This window comes from Suillus subalutaceus (assembly GCF_016647625.1).
Source record: "Suillus subalutaceus strain FC151 chromosome Unknown DFJ58scaffold_4, whole genome shotgun sequence".
NCBI classification, from domain to species: domain Eukaryota; kingdom Fungi; phylum Basidiomycota; class Agaricomycetes; order Boletales; family Suillaceae; genus Suillus; species Suillus subalutaceus.
The window spans coordinates 658,257-676,526 of record NW_024540253.1 but is presented as its reverse complement, the minus strand read 5'-3'; the positions used below and the strand labels follow the sequence as shown (position 1 = coordinate 676,526).

Here is an 18,270-nt window from a genome sequence, read left to right as displayed (position 1 = left end):
TCTGCGGCTATTTTGCCACTTGCCATGTACAAGGCTCCGCCCCTAGTAGCTACCTGGTCAAGTCCACTGAGGAATTCGCCACCGGTGTTCAGTAACTTATAGGTGAAATGGTACGAAACGGTACTTACTATTGACTTCCTTCGAGTCTTATAAGGCTCAATCTGTCACCTGTAGGTTTCCACTGGGATCCAGTCAAATTGATGAGGCCTCGTGATGGGCGCAAGAAAGGCACCTGAGTTTGGTCATAAATTGAACACGGTCCGCAGATAGGACTTTTGTTATTTAATCCTTCAAGCCCCACTACATCCGTCCCCCTCTTGAGTCGATCGTCCTCTCCTAGTACTAGACCATGTTGACTCTCACCAACGTCACTGGGCTCGACCTGTGCCTTGCTTGTGTCGGAGTATATCTGCTTAAGCAGGTATTCAACAAGTTGAAGAACCCTGCATATCCCCCTGGTCCTCCGGGGTGGCCTCTCATCGGGAACGTCCTGGACATGCCCCACATCAAGCCCTGGCTCACCTTCACGGAATGGGGCAAGAAGTATGGTGAGTGTCTCTCGTTTGCCACAATCTTGCATTTCAAGGTCTTATATGTAGGTCATATGTCGCATATCGAGGTTCTGGGTCAGCACATCGTGGTGCTGAACTCTGTCGAGACTGCGGTGGACATGCTGGACAGCAAGAGTGCTATATACTCTGACCGTCCTATTCTTCCTGTTGGTGGCGAACTTATTGGCTGGAAAAACGTTATGACTCTCCTCCCATACGGCGACCGTTTACGTCGGCACCGCAAAAACTTCCACAGCGTCATTGGCACCCGCGCCGCTATGGGCAAATACAGCCATGTCGAGGAGGTCGAGACCCGCCGATTCCTCAAGCGTGTGTTCACGAAACCCGATCAACTACTGGCACATGTTCGACAGTATGTACTATTTATCTTTACATCGACAAAATCTTGATTTTTATAGCACCGCTGGCGCTGTCATTCTGCGCATCTCTCATGGTTATGAGGTGAAAGAGAACAACGACCCCTTCGTCGACGTTGCAGACCGCGCTCTGGTCCAGTGGTCGCGTGCCACCGCTCCTGGCGCCTTCATGGCTGATGTTGTGCCATTCTGTAAGACATAGCATTCAGACGTTTACTTCCAATCGCCTCACTATTTTTAGTGGTCAAGGTCCCCGAGTGGTTCCCTGGTGCTGGCTTCAAGCGCCTGGCTCACGAATGGCACGACACCCTCGAAGAGATGGTTTCTGCACCGTACAAGTTTGTTGTGGACCAGATGGTGACTATCATTTGTAGTTTTGCGAGTATGCGTTGAACTTTGACTTTCCCAGGCTGCTGGCATTGCCCCGGAGTCTTTCACCTCGAATCTGTTGGGAGGCAGTCCTTTGTCAGCGGAAGACGAGCATGATGTAAAATGGTCTGCTGCAACTCTATATGCCGGCGCTTCTGACACGGTTGGTCCTCCCTCCACATTTCTAATAATCATCTTCTAAGAACACTACACTTCCTTCCTCAGACTGTTGCTACTATCAACTCGTTCTTCCTAGCTATGACGCTATTCCCTGATGTGCAGAAAAAGGCTCAGGCTGAAATAGACGCTGTTGTCGGTCCTGATCGTCTTCCCTCCTTCGCCGACCAAGGCTCTCTTCCCTACATTGAAGCAGTTGCCAAAGAAACCCTACGATGGCATACTGTTATCCCTACCGGTCCGTGTATCTCGTTTAACGCATTATTAAGTCGTCGAACGGTATCTCAATGTCAGGTTTTCCCCACTGTGCCTCTGAGGACGACATCCATGACGGGTACTACATTCCAAAAGGTTCCGTGGTCATACCTAACATCTGGTTGGTACCCTTTTCTCTCCATATTCAATGTTTGAACTTCAGAATATAACGCCAGGTTCATGCTCAATGACCCTGAGAGATATGCTAACCCTTCGCAATTCAACCCTGAACGCTTTTTGGCCAATGACGGAAAGAAGCCCGAGACAGAGCCCCGCACGATCTGCTTCGGTTTTGGAAGGCGGTAAGTTTGTAGTAGGTTTTTGTGCCATGCTAACTGTCTGCTCTGCAGTATTTGTCCAGGTATGCCCAACTCCGAGACTGTATTCTGAGTCCTGACGCTCGATTGCCTTTCGTTTACAGCTATCCACTTCGCTGAAGCCTCCGTCTGGTTATCTATCGCGATGTCACTGGCCGTGTTCGATATCTCGAAAGCCATCGAGAACGGTATTGAGATCACCCCTGAGATTGATCCATCATCAGGCACGATCAGGTATGTTACATATCTGATCACACCCGGCGCTGATCCGATAGATACCCTTCTAGCCACCCCAAACCCTTCAAGTGTTCCATTAAGCCTCGTTCTTCGAAAGCCGTCGCGCTCATTGAGCAAGATGCTAACTACTAAGCGTGTGATGATGAAATACGAAGCTGACGAAAATACTTATTGTGGGTGGCGATTTTCACACCTGACATCTAGGTCTGTCATAGTTTGAACTTTGCATAACAGTGCGGGATCAAATGTAGTGTCACATCGCGATACAATTGTACATGTTTTCTTGTCCTATGTTATTGACACATCAGGAAAACTACCGGTTCCTTTTTTTACTTATTTCGTCACTTAATTACATGAAAAGGGATGTACAAGTCGATCGAGTGAAAAAGCGCGAGCCGCTTAATTAAGCCCACTCGTCGACTGGATTTTCGCTTATTTCACACTTATTTCACTTAAATAAGTAGAAAAAGCAGAAAAAGCGGCACAAGCATTTGATACCAGCAGGATACTACTACTGATAGGGATACATAGAAAGCGCGATAAGTGCAAAGTTAAGGAGACTCCCAGTAACATAAGGAACTAGGGGAATGGGGAAAGGGCAGCTGGTAGTAGGTGCTGCAACAAAAACAAAATCCTGCAACAATAGATGTCAGTGAGAGGGCACCTGAATGATAAACACTTACAAATCATAGCACACTGGTCATCCTCCAACTCATCCTCGTCGAGCGAGCCTGACGGTGTTTCAGTGACCTCATTCAGGGTGGCACGTGCCATCTGTATCGTGGTCTCCAGGTACCCAGGGGGCTTTCCTAACAGAGATTTAATGTACGAATTAGTTGGTTTAGTCCAGCGAGCCGCCGAAAATAAGAACAGAACATTGGTCTCCTTCCCAGTAGCTTTGTTCAGGATCTTTGGCAGCCTTATGCTAAACCGACCTCTTGACACGGACAACAGAACATTTTCAGCTTTGAGTTCTTTATGCACGATCATGGTGACAGCATGCTTGATCTGAAAAAAAATGAGCACAATTAAGCCACTCTAAATTGAACTCACCGCTGCAGCAGAAAGAGTGTGAGGCTATAACATCCCACTCATTGCAAGTGCATCAGGGAATTGACCTGAAGATGACATAACTTTGTAAAGCTTTGTCTATCATAAAATCTATATAATAACTATCATAATTGCAACCAGCTTGACAATGCTTTAGATAGGCAGCCTACGCTGGGGAAAACTGCCAAGGACACAATCATGACACACATTGTGAATATCTGCCATCCTTGACAAAGTTTTATAATATCACCCAGCCTTGACAATCCTTTAGATAGGCAGCCTACACTGGGGAAAACTACCAAAGACACAATCATGATGAACATCTATAATGCCAGACTACTTCAAATAAAATTGCTACTAAATTACTAAAGTCTCAATCTTGACACTTGTTTTATAAATCAAATCAAGTTTTATTTGGGGTTGGGGCATACATAGTAGTATTACTGCAGAAGATATCGAAGGTAAGGGTCAAATTAAAAACGGAACAAAGAAAAAGAAACGAAAACGGGATGTCGAGGTAAGGGGAGGTGAGGTTGTGGAATATGGGAGATAGATGACTATCAGCGCCAGGTAAGCAGGTCAAAAGACGAGGACATACACTTCCTGAGAGCACAATATGGCCATGGCAGTGCCAGCATCAGTAGGCAGGTCAAAACATGAGATCATGCACTCTCTGAGAGTGGGACATGGCTATGGTACCATCAGCATCCGCTAAGAAGCTCAAAAGACGAGATCATGCACATTCTGAGAGTTGGACATGGCCATGGCACCATCAGCATCGCCTAAGAAGCTTGAAAGACAAGATCATGCACAGACTGAGAGTGGGACATGGCCGTGGCACCATCAGCGCCACCTAAGAAGCTTGAAAAACAAGACCACACACCAATTGAGAGTGGGACATGGCCATGGCACCATCAGTGCCACCTGAGAAGCTCAAAAAATGAGACCATGCACCAACTGAGAGTGGGACATGGCTGTGGCACCATCAGCGCCACCTAAGAAGCTCGAAAGACAAGATAATGCACAGACTAAGAGTGGGACATGGCCATGGCACCATCAGTGTCGCCTAAGAAGCTTGAAAAACGAGACCATGCACCAACTGAGAGTGGGACATGGCCATGGCACCATCAGCACCACCTAAGAAGTTTGAAAAATGAGACCACGCACCAACTGAGAGTGGGACATGACCGTGGCACAGTCAGTGTCCTCTAAGAAACTCGAAAGACAAGATCACGCACTTTCTGAGAGTGGGACATGGCCGTGGCACGGTCAGTGTCACCTAAGAATATTGAAATACGATATCACACACCAACTGAGAGTGTGACATGGCTGTGGCACCATCAGTGCCGGAAAAACAAGGCCATGCACATTCTGAGAGCGGGACATGGCCATGGCACAGTCAGCGTCACCTAAGAACCTCGAAAAACAAGATCACACACATTCTGAGAGTGGGACATGGCTGTGGCACAGTCAGTGCTGCATAATAACCTCAAAACACGAAATCACGCACAGACTGAGAGCAGGACATGGCTGGGGCACAGTCAGTGTCACCTAAGAACCTTGAAACACAAGAGCATACATGACAGCGAAAATGAGCACAGAGGACAAGTGCAAAAATGAAGCAAACTAGAATAATGAAATAAATAAAACGAGAACACTTGCAAGTGCAAATTGAACTTGAACTTGAAATTTTTTGAAGTGCACAACATACCTAAGCATCTGCGCAGCACCAGGTGATACTGTCAGAATATTTGTTAGTTTTCTTGCCTTGTCTTTCAACATCAATTTGCTATGCTTATATCAAGCTTTATCTAGTGGGAATAATCTTATATAATCTGGTGTATTTTTGATATGATTTTACCGACTAAATCTGTAACATGATAATAAAATGTAATGACACTATCATACTGTTGTCTGCTTCCAAGACAAACATCAAAATGATATTTTTCTGACATAGTCATATCATATGTGAGATATTTGTGAGACTATGATAATAATATCTAAGGCTAAAACATGACATGTAGTAATGTTTTTGATTACCAATTATATCTAGTCATATCAAGTTCCGGTCAATTTCCTGATGTGCATGCATGTCAAAGGAGTGAACCTCCACATACCCATTGATGGCGTTGAGGTGTGCTGTGCCAAATAGCTGCAATATGAAAGGTGAGCGGTATGCAGTGAGTGGAGATGGACTGTCAGGGTCCTCAAACAAGGATGCCCAGTCAACAAGAAGGGATTTAGTTAGTTTGACAGGATCCACGTTGGAATTTTGTGACAAAAAGTCCATGATAATGACTAGCCCTGTAGAGCCAAAATTGCTGCGCCATTCTGAAATGTGCTGTGCAGTCTGTATAGATGTGGTAGTACAAGTCACTAAAACTAGATAAAACAGTGGACTCACAAGTGAATGTATCACACCACCATGAACAATCACAATATTGAGATCGCTGTACACTGCATTAAAAACAAGCTGAGTGTGATGGAGAAGGACTTCATCTGGGATACTCCAGATATCTTCATAGCTTCTGGCCCACAGCATTATGGTAGGGATAAAATTCTTTGCCCAGTGCTGGTCCACTTGCATTGCTGCAGGTAAGTCAACTGTGCGATAGGCGCCATGTGTTTTGATGTTGTCCAGTGTGGTAGCGACGTTCTGCTGGCGTGTGGTAGCAGGAGCGCTGTGGGCATGTGATGTGGAAGATTAAACCTTGGCCTTTTTATGAGCCAGCGGCTTGCTGTTGACAGTAGCCTGATATGCAGTAACAGATGTCTGTACATTGTCAGAAATGAGTGTGATTAGGGTCAGAATCCTTACCAAATATGTGGTACGCAGAACCTTCTCCTCCTTCACTGTGTTAGGTTTAGCGGGGAGTGGTGCCTCATCAGAACTCATAATTGGGTCTTCCACAAGTTCTGCTGCCAGTGGGTTGCCATCAATCTCCATGGACCACTGGGACACCAAGGACTCATCATCATCCATGGTGAGATCTTCACTAGCTTTCCGCTTGAGCGCATAATTATCTACCTGTGTGAATGGCACCCTAGGCTCCTGTGAGTACTGCTCCCCTACTAATCCTTGTGTCAATGGAGCCATAAGCTCATCATCCGAGTCATGTGATGCTTCTGTGAGTGGAGCCTCAGGCTTGTCAACATTGTAGTCCTCTTCGTATAGTGCGACAACCTGTGAAATGTAAGGATTACCAATCATTTGATGCCGGTGAGGCGATCTCAACCTGGCTGGGCTGATATGAAATATCTAAAAATGCTCAACCAGTATAAGTGAGTCTTGGCTCTGCCTAGCTGCTATACTCGCAGAATGCAAGAACGTTTGACCCTAAAGGGGACTGCTACTGAACACAGAACCAGATGAAAGAAAGACCCTTGAAGTGCAATGGATGCGCGAAAGCGCAAGAAGAAAAGCGAAGTGACCGTGAAGCGCGAGAGAGCGCACTAAGGTAAGCGCGAGCGTGGGAACGTGAGCGCTAAGGCGCGCGTTGTGCGGAAAATACCGGATAAGGAAACGGATAAGGAAGCGGATGTGCAAAGCGAGTGCAAACACAGAGCGAGTGTTATAACGAGTGCGGATAAAGGTCTAGTATAGGCGGATAACGATAACCATTGGAAACACAAAGTGCGCCCAAGTGGTGACTACTACTTTAAAGTAAAACCCAATAGCGAGGGAAGTACAGCAAAGGGGAGTAATCATGATGGTGTAGTAAGTCAGCAACTTTATACTATGGAAATCGCATCGGAAGCGGAAGGGATAGGAGCAATAAGCGCTATGAATACGTAATGACATGTAATAATGCTGCAATGCTTGTTACAAACCACGAGGCAAGGCATATGACGTACCAATGAGGTGGATGGACATAGAGGGACGTTCCTGGATGATAGGCAATGCAGGGCAATGCAGGGCGCTTAAGTGCAATAAAGCGCGCAAGGTGCGCGTGTGGGAATGCTGCGCGTTGTGCGGGAAAGTACCGCGCCTATGGCGCGTTTCGCGGGAAAGCTGCGCGTTATGTGTAAAACGACTAGGGACATGATAGAAGTCGAATATAGCTGATGGTGCAAGTCGTGCATTGCAGGCCAATTATCAGAAGTTGTGAAAAGGTGCGAAATGTGCCCATATGTGCCTGCAGAAACGCGAGTCTCTACACCGGAAATAGCCATTTCAATGCTTACCTCAACCACCATCAGCACACTGCCAGCCTCGGTCAGCACGGACCTTGACTCCCTTTCAACACTTACCTCTCATCATTGTTGACCCTCAGTTCTCATTCTCCGTCACCATCACCCTATTTTTAGTTCGCCATCTCCGAATCTGTCAAGTTCCACTATGCAGCTCTCGTCACTTTGTCAATACCATATTCTTTTATATTGCCACTCACTCAATTGTTTCGTATCCCCTTCCCTTTCAGTCTACTCTACCCTGTCAGGCGTGGATGCCACTCCCTTCAGCGCCCGTCGTCACATAATCGATTCAGCATAGTTATACCCGGCCCTTAAACGTCTCGCAGTATTAAAGTAGCCCATGTACACTCACTACTGCAGGCAATCATACCAGTCTCCCAGTCTCAGTCTCGCACTTGTTATCTAAATTGTATCGCTATATCCATCGTTTATCGTCTCGCACTTGTCTCGATTATTATCACATAACATTCATTAACACTAATCTAGTTCTATAGCGTTTCAGCATCACACTAGCGGTCTCCACACCCCTTTGAACTCACAGCAAGAGCCACGTAGGTTCTTACATATTGGAGCCCACTGCAAGGGGTGTGTTTTAGATCTCTTGACTTATCTTAGCGCATCCCACTGTCCTTACTATCCACGCTGGCCCACATCAGAGACAACTGCGCTCTTGTCGGCCCTTCCATCCCTCAACCAGCCCCAGTCACACCATCAAATCCCATTTCCTGCCCCATTTGTCCCAGAATAGACTCAGACTCAGACTCAGACTCAGACTCAGATGACAACAACAACAACAACAACAACAACAACAACAACAACAACAACAACAACAACAACAACAACAACAACAAAGACGAGAATCCGTTTGCACCGGACAACCTTAGACCATCATATCCCACCGCTACTGCACCCCTACAACAACCCTCATTTAATTTTCAGCAACCACAACCTTTCATCTTAAGACCCACCATCTTCACTAATACCCAAGCTCGAGCTACAACCCAGCCAACTACTACTGCCATGTCTCACGTGCATCGAGGCACAGGTGCCATGCCCAGCCCTAATTCTAGCAAAGCGCCAATTTTTAACAGCGAGATGTTGGAGCTGTTGGAGTTCTTCGAAGTGTTTGAAGATCTCGCCTCTACTTACGGTCTAACAAGTGCTGATAAGTGCAAAAGTCTAGTGTGCTATGTGGATCGTCAAATCAAGCGTTTTTGGATAATGCTTATGGGCTTCGAGAGTCGTGAATATGGCACCTTCAAGAAGAGCATTTTGACCCAAAATCCAGGTGCTAGCAAGGGACAGCGCTACACCATTCACGAGCTCGAATGCATCATTGTTAATCAAGTGGACAGCAACATTAATACAGAGAAGGAGCTTATGAATTATTACAGTCAGTTTTGAGCCATAGCTGTCTGGCTCGTCAGTAATAACAAGATCTCTGGATGCGACCATGACAAGTATTTTTGGCAAGGGCTACTGGTCCGTGCTCATCATCAAATCCTTCAATGGCTCGAGCTTAAGGACCCAGATTTCAACTGCAATGAGCCAGCCCATTTCAAGAAGGTCGTAGAGGCAGGTCATCATGTTTTCTTGGATGAAGCTTTCAACGCTGAGTTCAATGATCCTATCACCCTTCGCATCCAGTCCATTAGAGATCGTCGTGCCCCTCTGACTACTACCAGCCATCGTCGAGTGTGAGAGAGTCCAGCATATGACTCAGACGATTTGGACAAGCGTCATGATGCTCTTTGCAAAGTGCAAACAAAAATTGTGCGTTTCATGCAGCCTCAAGTACCTGTTCAAGCACCACAGAAGTCCACTATGGATGAGGTTGATGCACTTGCTTGACATTGGCAATATTAATGATTCGGCATGTTATTCACAGCTTGCATGTCTCTCTCCCACTGCCGCTAATGCCTGGGCTGCCCCCTGTACTCGTCAACTCTGCAGTAATGTGTCTACAGCTCCTCCTGTACCCTCCAGCGCCCCACTTCTCCCAAAACAGTGTTTGTTCTGCGGACAGTCTCACTACCTTCAATACAGCCAGGTAGCTGCTGAATACCTTCGCACAGGACGCATCATTCGTGAAAACCTCTTCCTTCTCAATCCCGACAGCTCGCGAATTCAATGACAAGGCATCGAAAACTTACAGCAAGCTGTAGATAGGCATGCCCAGTCCATCGCATCATCCACTCCATCCTCGAACCCTCCTCCCACGACCATTCCCTCCAGTGCCTTCATGTCTGAAAGTTACTTCCTTCAGTGTACTCGAATTGTGGAGAACCACGCCACAGTCACAACAGTCAAGGATGATGACTCGGGCGCAGACACTCTCGCCATCACTTGTTCGAAGGCCAAAAATGTGGTGCTCAATAGTGATGACCCAGCACCTTTGCAGGAGAAGTCAAATGAGGCTACCAGTTTGCTGTCCAGTTCCCATGCTCACCAACAAACTCGCTCCATCAATGTTCCCCTTCCAGACATCCCTCTCGCACCTCCAAAGAAAACCCCAGCCTATGTCTACGAGTCAAAAGCAGCCATTCCGGATGCTGCTTCCTGCATCTACCAGAGCATGCTCAACATGGCCGTTCCAAATGTCACGATCACTGATCTTCTCACAGTTAGTTCGGATCTTCGCAGGGAAGCTGTAGAACACTGCAAAACACACCGAGTATCCCCTCCTTCGTCTGCCACTACTCTCGCTGCTGCTATTCCTGTCCCACCTCCTCAAATTGAGCATGCCACGCCACTTCGAGAACTCAAGGTCACACTCAATGGTATTCACATGGAGATGGCATTACTTGACGAAGGCTCAGAGCTTGTTGTTATTTGAGAAGATGTCTGAAAGAAAAATTGAGCCCCAATCAACAAAGATATCTGTATGTGCATGCAGACTGCGAACAGAGGCTCTCAAAACATGTCTGGGTGTCTTGAAATGCTCAAAATCAACGTCAATGGCATAAAAACATGGGCGCATGCTTATGTTATAGCTGATGCACTGTACCACTTGCTTTTAGGGCGCCCGTGGCAAAAGCTTGTTCAATTATTGAAGTCAGAAATGTCGGAAATGATCTATGTTACTGTCCATGATCCCATGGATATCATGCTGTCTTACTAGGATGTGAAAGGCAATAAAAAACACCAAATTTCACTTATCCTCCACAGTCAACGGTTCAGACAAATACCAACAGTTGATAACGTGGTTGTTCGTGGGGGTGCAAATATAGATTGTGTTCTCCTTGAGCAAATTTACCAATGACTAAAAAAAAGGTGAGATATTTAGGAATCTCAGGAACAATGCCCGTCAACTGGCTTGATGCAGTACTTAGGGTTCTTCAGGAATAATGATGTGACAGTATGCAGATTACGGAAACTTACGTGAATTACAGTGATATGTGGTGAGTCAGAGCGATATCTCTTGGATACTCCTTATTCTCACAATCAGGGGAGATCAAACTAGGAGTCGGATACAATTGAATCAATCAAATATGTGGCTTTGGAACCAACCTTTCTGCTGCTCAGGATCTCACAATGAGTAATGACGCAGTCCAGACTAGAATACACCTTCTTGATGTAGTCTTAAGTGGCCAAGCTCTTAATATTGTTGACTAAAGTATAAGTCCTATTTATCGTCCTCAATCGTTAAAGTACGTGGATTTCTCCCCACAGAATTGATTTCCTGTGTTGTAAAGAGAATTGCAGTGAAACTACACTAGACGACTAGTAACTGTGCACTAGCTAGAGTAATTTAATGTGACTTAGAGGTGGCCTCAGGTAGTCAGAACATCGTGGGAAACAGTGACAAAAGAGTGGAGGGAATAAACTAATATTTACTCAGTATTCACACAGATATTAAGGGGTGAGAAACTTTCTGAGAGATACGCAAACTCTCTAAAAGGGATCTTATTGCTCAAAGAGGGAAACTATGTCGCTTTATATACTACTCTACAGGTGGCTATGCAACTACTAAATATGGAATAGTGACTCATAATGACTTGGTATGAGTCATAACAAAAATGACTCATAATGACTCCATGTGACTCACTGTGACTCAGTGTCCAAATGTTCACTTAGAGGTTACCGCTATTTCAGAACTGTCCAGAAACTATGACTAATCATTAAACAAAATGTAGATTACATAAGAAGATTGACACTGCTCAGATGATGACTGCGCAGATGTTGAGATGTTAAGATGTTAACACGAATATAGCTCATTAGGTGGGAAAATATACAAGAAAATCCTAAAAGGTGCAGGAATGTGCTTACTAATGAAAGGATAAGGGTTTGAACGCAGTTTGTTGACTGTGCTAAGTATGTAATATGAATGATTAATTCATGTAGCTATGAAAAACCTTCAAGAAAATTATAGTAAATTGTGATAAAGCCATAAGAAATTAGAACTGCCTTTATTGGCAGTATTAGGTTTGTACGAGAGTATGTTATGTGTCTGTGATCATGTACGAAACAGGTTTTGTGCATGTCAGCGGCACTATCTCACTCCCAAACAAACTGGATGTCAAAGAAGATACACATAGGGCTCGAGTCATGATGACAAATCCAAATTCCAAAAGAAGGTGTGGCTGACAGGCCAGGTGGAGCCGGTATGATCGTGCACATGGAGAATTTTGCTGGGAGGTACCCTTTTCTAGGGTACAGGAAAAATCGTCAAACCAGTCCCCTTGAAAGGGTCCTGGAATCTTCAGCCACTACTTAGAGCCAGTTCAGCAACAAGATGTTGACCAACATTTGGCTGAACCTGTGTGAGATGTTCTCAGCTTCAAGTGTCCCAGACGTCGGACTTCGAACCTTACTGCTCCTACCTGTACATCTACCATGAATTCCTATCTTATTGACTGTCATTGTCGCCAAAGAATCTGTACTAGCGTTCTCCGCCCTTACTGCCATCTGTGCAAACTTCACAACGGTACTCATGGCTCAACCTGAGATCACACAAACAGCTGCCGACAACTTGGAGCCAAAGGCACAATGGCAAGACTCAGAAGTGGATATCCTCCTTCAACATTTCATCCAGAATCACGCAGCGATTGGCGACAGTGGGAACTTTTCAGGGCCTACCTTCAACAGCGCAGCTACTGCTATCAATTCCGATGAGACAATTCAAACAATGGGCCCACCAAAGACGGGCAATATGGTTAAGACCAAATGGACTGCAGTACGTGATCTTATCTCAATTGATCATGATCTGATCAGACTATTAGCTCAAAAAATATTCAATCAAATCGAGGCCTACTGCAATGTATCTGGCTTTCATTTGGACAATGTGCGGGGAGCTGGGATTGAGGGCCCTGCTGCTGACAGTGTTTGGAATACATATGTTGCTCCAAGGGTATGTGATTGCATATGTTGCGACACTCACTAACATTGAAGTAGTCATGATCTGCAATGCGCCCCTTTCACAACAAAGGGTGGCCACTATATGATGATATGTATACCATCTTGGGAGAAAACAGTGGTGCTTGTGGAAGGCATGCCTTCCACCCCGCTACCACAGCCCCTGCCTCCATTGATGTTGATATAGACGATGTGCTTGATGGGGGGCTTGCCCTTCTTGATGTAGATGGAGGAAGCACGTCTGCTGGAGCCACTGGCCCTAGCGATGTGCCAGACATGAGCGCTGACCTGATGATGCCACCTAGCGCCCCGTTCCTTGCAACCTCCACTGCTACTGGCTCCCAGTCCAGCAAACGTGTGCACACCAACACTTTGCTCAACTCCATGGAGACATCATCTTACAATTCCGGTGGCACCCCCATGTCCAGCTATGCTGACAGTCCCCAGTCATCATCTCTCCCCCTTTCGTCAACATTGGCGCCATTGTCCCAGCCATTGTCCCAGCCACCAGCCTTGAAGAAGGCTCGAGTGTCAATGCATGGTAGCTCGCAGACGGGGGTTAGCAGCACTGCTAAAGTCGCTGCCAAGGTCACACCAGCAGCCACCGTCATGAACATGCAAGGCACTATAAATCGCCTCACTGACGTTATTGAGAGGAATATGATGGCTCCATCTGACCTACCTGTTGTTGTTGTGCCAACCATGATATCCTGTGGCCTGTCAATTTTGCGTGGTGCAGATGGAGATCTGCCTGTTGCTCAGAGAGCCAACCTCTTGCAGATACTTTTGCGCTCTGGAGGCAAGAACAATCTCGCTGTATATGTTGGGCTGGAGGATAACTTTGAGATGCACCGTGCATTTATCTTGAGGCTCCTGGGGTCCATACAGTAGAACTATCTTACCATTTGTATTGCCGCTGTCCTGCATGATTTGGGAATCATGCATGGACATGACTACTAGGTATCCCCCTAAAAGACAAAGTCTGTTAGCTTAGTCCTCAGACTAGTCAACCCATACCTTGGTATCAAACCTTGGTCCAATAGTTTCAGTTTTCCCTCAGTGATTCATGAATCCACCATGTTTTGAAGAAAAGTCATATGTGAGATGGGAATCACATAATGACCTAGTTGATATGAGAAGCAAAATGAAGGTTAAGGTATTGCCTTTCCTTTGGCTTATTCACTTTGGCTAGAGAAACCCATAGAGAAAAGTTCAAAGCCTAACAAAAACCTATCTAAAAAGCCCACGTATTGTGTACTATTATTTGTTCCATTATTTCTGAGTTGTTTTCTCTAGTGTTTCTTTACTTTACTTTTCTATTAGGATGCTCTGACTAATCAGATGCTTCATAAAATTGTACCTACAGGGTATGATGTCATAATGATGTCATAGGACTTCACCTACACTCCTGCAGGTATTTTGGTTGAAAGATATGATATCATAGTGATGTCATAATGATGTCATGTTCCATGGAATTTGCTAGAACATTCCAATGACTCATAATGACTCATAGTGACTCATAGTGACTCAGAATGATGTCATTATCCCACCATGAATATTCTGGAATGTTCTTTTGCATCTGCTAGAACATTCTGCTCCAGTTTTTGGAATATTCTTCTCACACTCTGAAGTCATTACATCACCTTTTTACTTACATAATATTCCCACACAAAATGTATATAAGGAGAGCCCATTCTCCCCCAAAAAAAAATAGATCTCCCACTTGTTGCATTCAAGAACTCCCACTTGAGCAAATTGAACTCTCACCTAAGAAGCTTCAGTCTGAACAAATTGCTGCTTACAAAGCCCATTTCCTTTGTAAGAACTGTCCAGGCAAGTGCAGGGAAAGTGTTTCCCTTGAGATTACATAAGTTTCTCGCGATAGAAACCCAGTTTTGTGAGACCAGTGTTCTCACCACATAGTGTTTACTGACCAACACGAGCTTTGGTCAACATTGTTATTTGTGAGACCAGCGTTCTCACCAGGTATTTGTATACTGACCAACACGAGCTTTGGTCATTGTTGTTATTTGTGAGACCAGCGTTCTCACCAGGTATTTGTATATTGACCAACACAAGCTTTGGTCCACGTAGTCACATTTGAGACCAGCTTCTCAACAGTTAACCATATATTCAGGAAACCAGTTCAAGTGTCTAGACGGTATATCCTAGACAATCCCATAGTTTCAATCAGAGATAATAAAGCTCCGGCTAAGTTAATCTGACTGATTGGTTTAGCAAGCCTCCCAAGAACTCACACGTTATCTACCACGAAAGAAGAAAAGTCATAGACCGTGTTAATCGAGGACTGGCAAGAAGTCTTATCCAGTGTAATTGTGGTGTCATTACATTCTTACATGTATTTATATAAGACCCTCGGTTATTAAGACACCGCGTGCGTGCCTTGCGCACTTTCTCGCGCTTAAGCGCCCTGCATCACGCATCATCCAGGAGCATCCATCCATCGTCCAACCAGTCCCTTGGTATGTCCCTTTTCGTTATCTGACTATATTTGGCATATTACACTTCCTATTTCGTCATGGATCCTTACTTTACATCACTTTACCTCACTTACATACTTAGAGCGCTCCCTATTCAGCTCCGAGCCCTGGGAGAGCGCTTAGGTAGAACTTACATACACTCATGTTCGTTTTACACCCAACTATTCCACACCCAGCTTCCTACCACCTTAGCTTCCTACCACTCAGTATCTATCACCAGTTAGTTCCATGCAATGCATGTGTCCATCATCGTTTTGAGGTCCTAGCATCAGTCTATAGCTAGTGGGCACTATCAGTATCCGTCTAGATCCGCACTTCTCCCCTTATCAGTCTCAGTATCCATCGTCTACACTTGTGCACCACTTGCACTACCTTCCCGCGCTCTGCGCACTTTCGCATTCCGCTTTCCCGCGCGCGCCTTCAGAGCATTTCTTGCGCTTTCACCGCCATTCACCAGGGTTGTTCAGCATCATTCCGTGGATCCTTGCTTTCCTTGCTTCCCCTTTAGGGTCGAACGTTCTTGCATTCTGCGAGTATAGCAGCTAGGCAGAGCTGAGACTCACTTATACTGGCTGAGCACTTTTCTTATATGTGCCTGCTGGGTTGTGATACCCACACCGCTATACTTCTCCATACCTTCAATCAGCAAAATCGGACACATTTGGGTCTTATAAGACTTACGAGGCATGGCTGAAGACTCAGCATGGGGCCAATATCAAGTACTTACGCTCTGACCATGGTGGAGAGTACCTTAACGACGAATTCAGCCAACACCTTCGCGTCAAAGGTACAGAACAAAAACTTACCACTCACGACACACCACAACACAATGGTGTTGCTGAGCGGCTGAACAGGACCCTCATTGAACGAGTCCGTGCAGTTCTGCATGCAAGCGGACTACCGAAATTCCTCTGGGGAGAAGCCATCATGCATGCAGTCTATGTAAAGAACCGCACAGCCACGCGCATGCTAGACGGCAAGACCCCATATGAGATGCTGTATGGTAAGAAGCCAAACCTTGCAGACTTACCTGTCTGGGGCACTCGTGTATGGGTACATGATGACACTCGAACGAAGCTGGATATGAGAGCACGTGAAGGCCGGTGGGTAGGATTTGATGCTGAGAGTGGAGCACACTGAGTATACCTCGAGGATTGTCGAATGATCGCTGTTGAATGAAACATCTCGTTCGAGAGACAGGTTGGGACTGCATTGGGTCAGCGAAGCTCGCAGCCTGAGGAGGAGAGCGAAACTACAAATGGTAATCAGCCAGCAACTCCTCACACTGCCCAAACCCCTACCTCGAGCACAGAAGCACCAGCACTTGATCCACTAGGATCAAACTTCGAGCATCAGCCACCCGGCCCTAGACGATCCACTCATCAGCGGACAGAATCGCCATATATGCGCAGGTTGTGCAGCAGAGAAGGTACTCACGATGGAAGAGATGGCGACCCAATTATCCCTAGAGGCATGCAGAGGGTAGAGGAAGAGAGAGAAGAAGATAGTGGAGGCATGGGAGCATCTGGAGAAGGGTTAGGAAGTGAATTGGGATTTGACGAAGAACCTACCGCTTATGCAATGTTCGCGGGAATGAGCGAGGCCGAAGGCATGGAACCAAGCACTATTGAAGATGCGAAGACACGATCTGATTGGGCGAACTGGAAAGACGCCGTCAGTGCAGAACTAAAGAGTCTCGACGAAGCACGTACCTGGGACATTGTCCAGCGGCCCCGGAACAAGAATATCGTCAGCTGTAAATGGGTCTTCAAGATTAAAAGAAACGCTGCAGGAGAAATCGATAAGTATAAGGCCCGGCTGGTGGCACGAGGCTTCATGCAAGTCTATGGTGTTGATTACTACGAGACTTACGCACCTGTGGCTCGTCTCGCGTCATTGAGACTGATCCTCACTGTCGCTGCACGCCAAGATTGGGACGTTGATGTCTTCGATTTCCACAGCGCATTCTTGAATGGCAAGCTGGATGCCGACGAAGAGATCTATATGGAGCTACCACCAGGAGCTGACATTGGCGGAAAAGACAAAGTCACAAAGCTACGAGTTGCGCTGTATGGATCTAAACAAGGCGCGTTAAAATGGTACAAACGTTTATGTGGAGAACTCGCCGAACTAGGGTTCAAACGGATGGAAAGTGACTGGGGAGTGTTCACAGCGCACATAGGAGAAGACCTACTCATCCTCACAGCACATGTCGACGACTGCACCATAACCGGCAGCTCGAAAGAGCTAATCAAAGCGTTCAAGGTCGAAATCGCATTGTGATTCAAAATAACTGACCTAGGACCTATCAGTTGGTTACTAGGTATGAAAGTCACTCGAAATCGCGAAGCACATACCATTTCACTGTCCCAAGAGTCCTTCGTCGAAGCTATTATCATGAAGTACAATTTCATCGACGCTAAACCCACAGCGGTGCCTATGGACCCAAGTATGCAGTACACGAAGGACCAATCCCCCACTACGACAACGCAGATCGCTGAGATGAAGCGAGTCCCATTCCGTTCTGCGCTCAGGTCGTTGATGTACCTGGCAGTGGGAACACGTCCAGACGTCGCATTCGCAGTTTCGACTCTGGCACCACAATTCGCCGATAACCCTGGCTGGGCGCACTGGGAAGGGGTGAAGAGAGTATATCGTTATTTGTTGGGCACGAAGAAGTGGGCACTTACCTTCGGAACAACAAAGAGCGGACTCCTCGGCTATGCCGATGTCTTAATAACCGAGGGTCTTATATAAATACGTGTAAGAATGTAATGACACCACAATTACACTGGATAAGACTTCTTGCCAGTCCTCGATTAACACGGTCTATGACTTTTCTTCTTTCGTGGTAGATAACGTGTGAGTTCTTGGGAGGCTTGCTAAA

At 46.1% G+C, this 18,270-nt stretch overlaps 4 protein-coding genes across 4 annotated transcripts; 3 read left to right on the top strand and 1 right to left on the bottom strand.

The window, feature by feature from the left end:
- Window positions 1–349: 349 nt before the first annotated feature.
- Window positions 350–2,415, top strand: DFJ58DRAFT_721752 (cytochrome P450; the record flags this gene model as incomplete). Its single annotated transcript, XM_041384830.1, has 11 exons — window positions 350–548; window positions 600–924; window positions 971–1,119; window positions 1,170–1,285; window positions 1,338–1,460; window positions 1,523–1,712; window positions 1,769–1,850; window positions 1,906–2,031; window positions 2,080–2,090; window positions 2,151–2,280; window positions 2,334–2,415. 11 exons carry the CDS (start codon window positions 350–352, stop codon window positions 2,413–2,415), a joined length of 1,533 nt encoding a protein of 510 aa, XP_041250385.1.
- Window positions 2,416–5,190: 2,775 nt separating this feature from the next.
- On the bottom strand, window positions 5,191–7,207 carry DFJ58DRAFT_836469 (uncharacterized protein; the record flags this gene model as incomplete). Its single annotated transcript, XM_041392298.1, has 8 exons — window positions 5,191–5,203; window positions 5,451–5,683; window positions 5,738–5,989; window positions 6,044–6,106; window positions 6,152–6,517; window positions 6,788–6,928; window positions 7,072–7,115; window positions 7,189–7,207. 8 exons carry the CDS (start codon window positions 7,205–7,207, stop codon window positions 5,191–5,193), a joined length of 1,131 nt encoding a protein of 376 aa, XP_041250384.1.
- Window positions 7,208–8,547: 1,340 nt separating this feature from the next.
- On the top strand, window positions 8,548–10,363 carry DFJ58DRAFT_721750 (uncharacterized protein; the record flags this gene model as incomplete). The annotated part of the gene is made up of 5 exons (XM_041384829.1): window positions 8,548–8,920; window positions 9,002–9,222; window positions 9,265–9,360; window positions 9,416–9,614; window positions 9,666–10,363. 5 exons carry the CDS (start codon window positions 8,548–8,550, stop codon window positions 10,361–10,363), a joined length of 1,587 nt encoding a protein of 528 aa, XP_041250383.1.
- A 2,097-nt stretch (window positions 10,364–12,460) lies between these two features.
- Window positions 12,461–13,773, top strand: DFJ58DRAFT_721749 (uncharacterized protein; the record flags this gene model as incomplete). Its single annotated transcript, XM_041384828.1, has 3 exons — window positions 12,461–12,703; window positions 12,750–12,877; window positions 13,002–13,773. 3 exons carry the CDS (start codon window positions 12,461–12,463, stop codon window positions 13,771–13,773), a joined length of 1,143 nt encoding a protein of 380 aa, XP_041250382.1.
- Window positions 13,774–18,270: the final 4,497 nt, after the last annotated feature.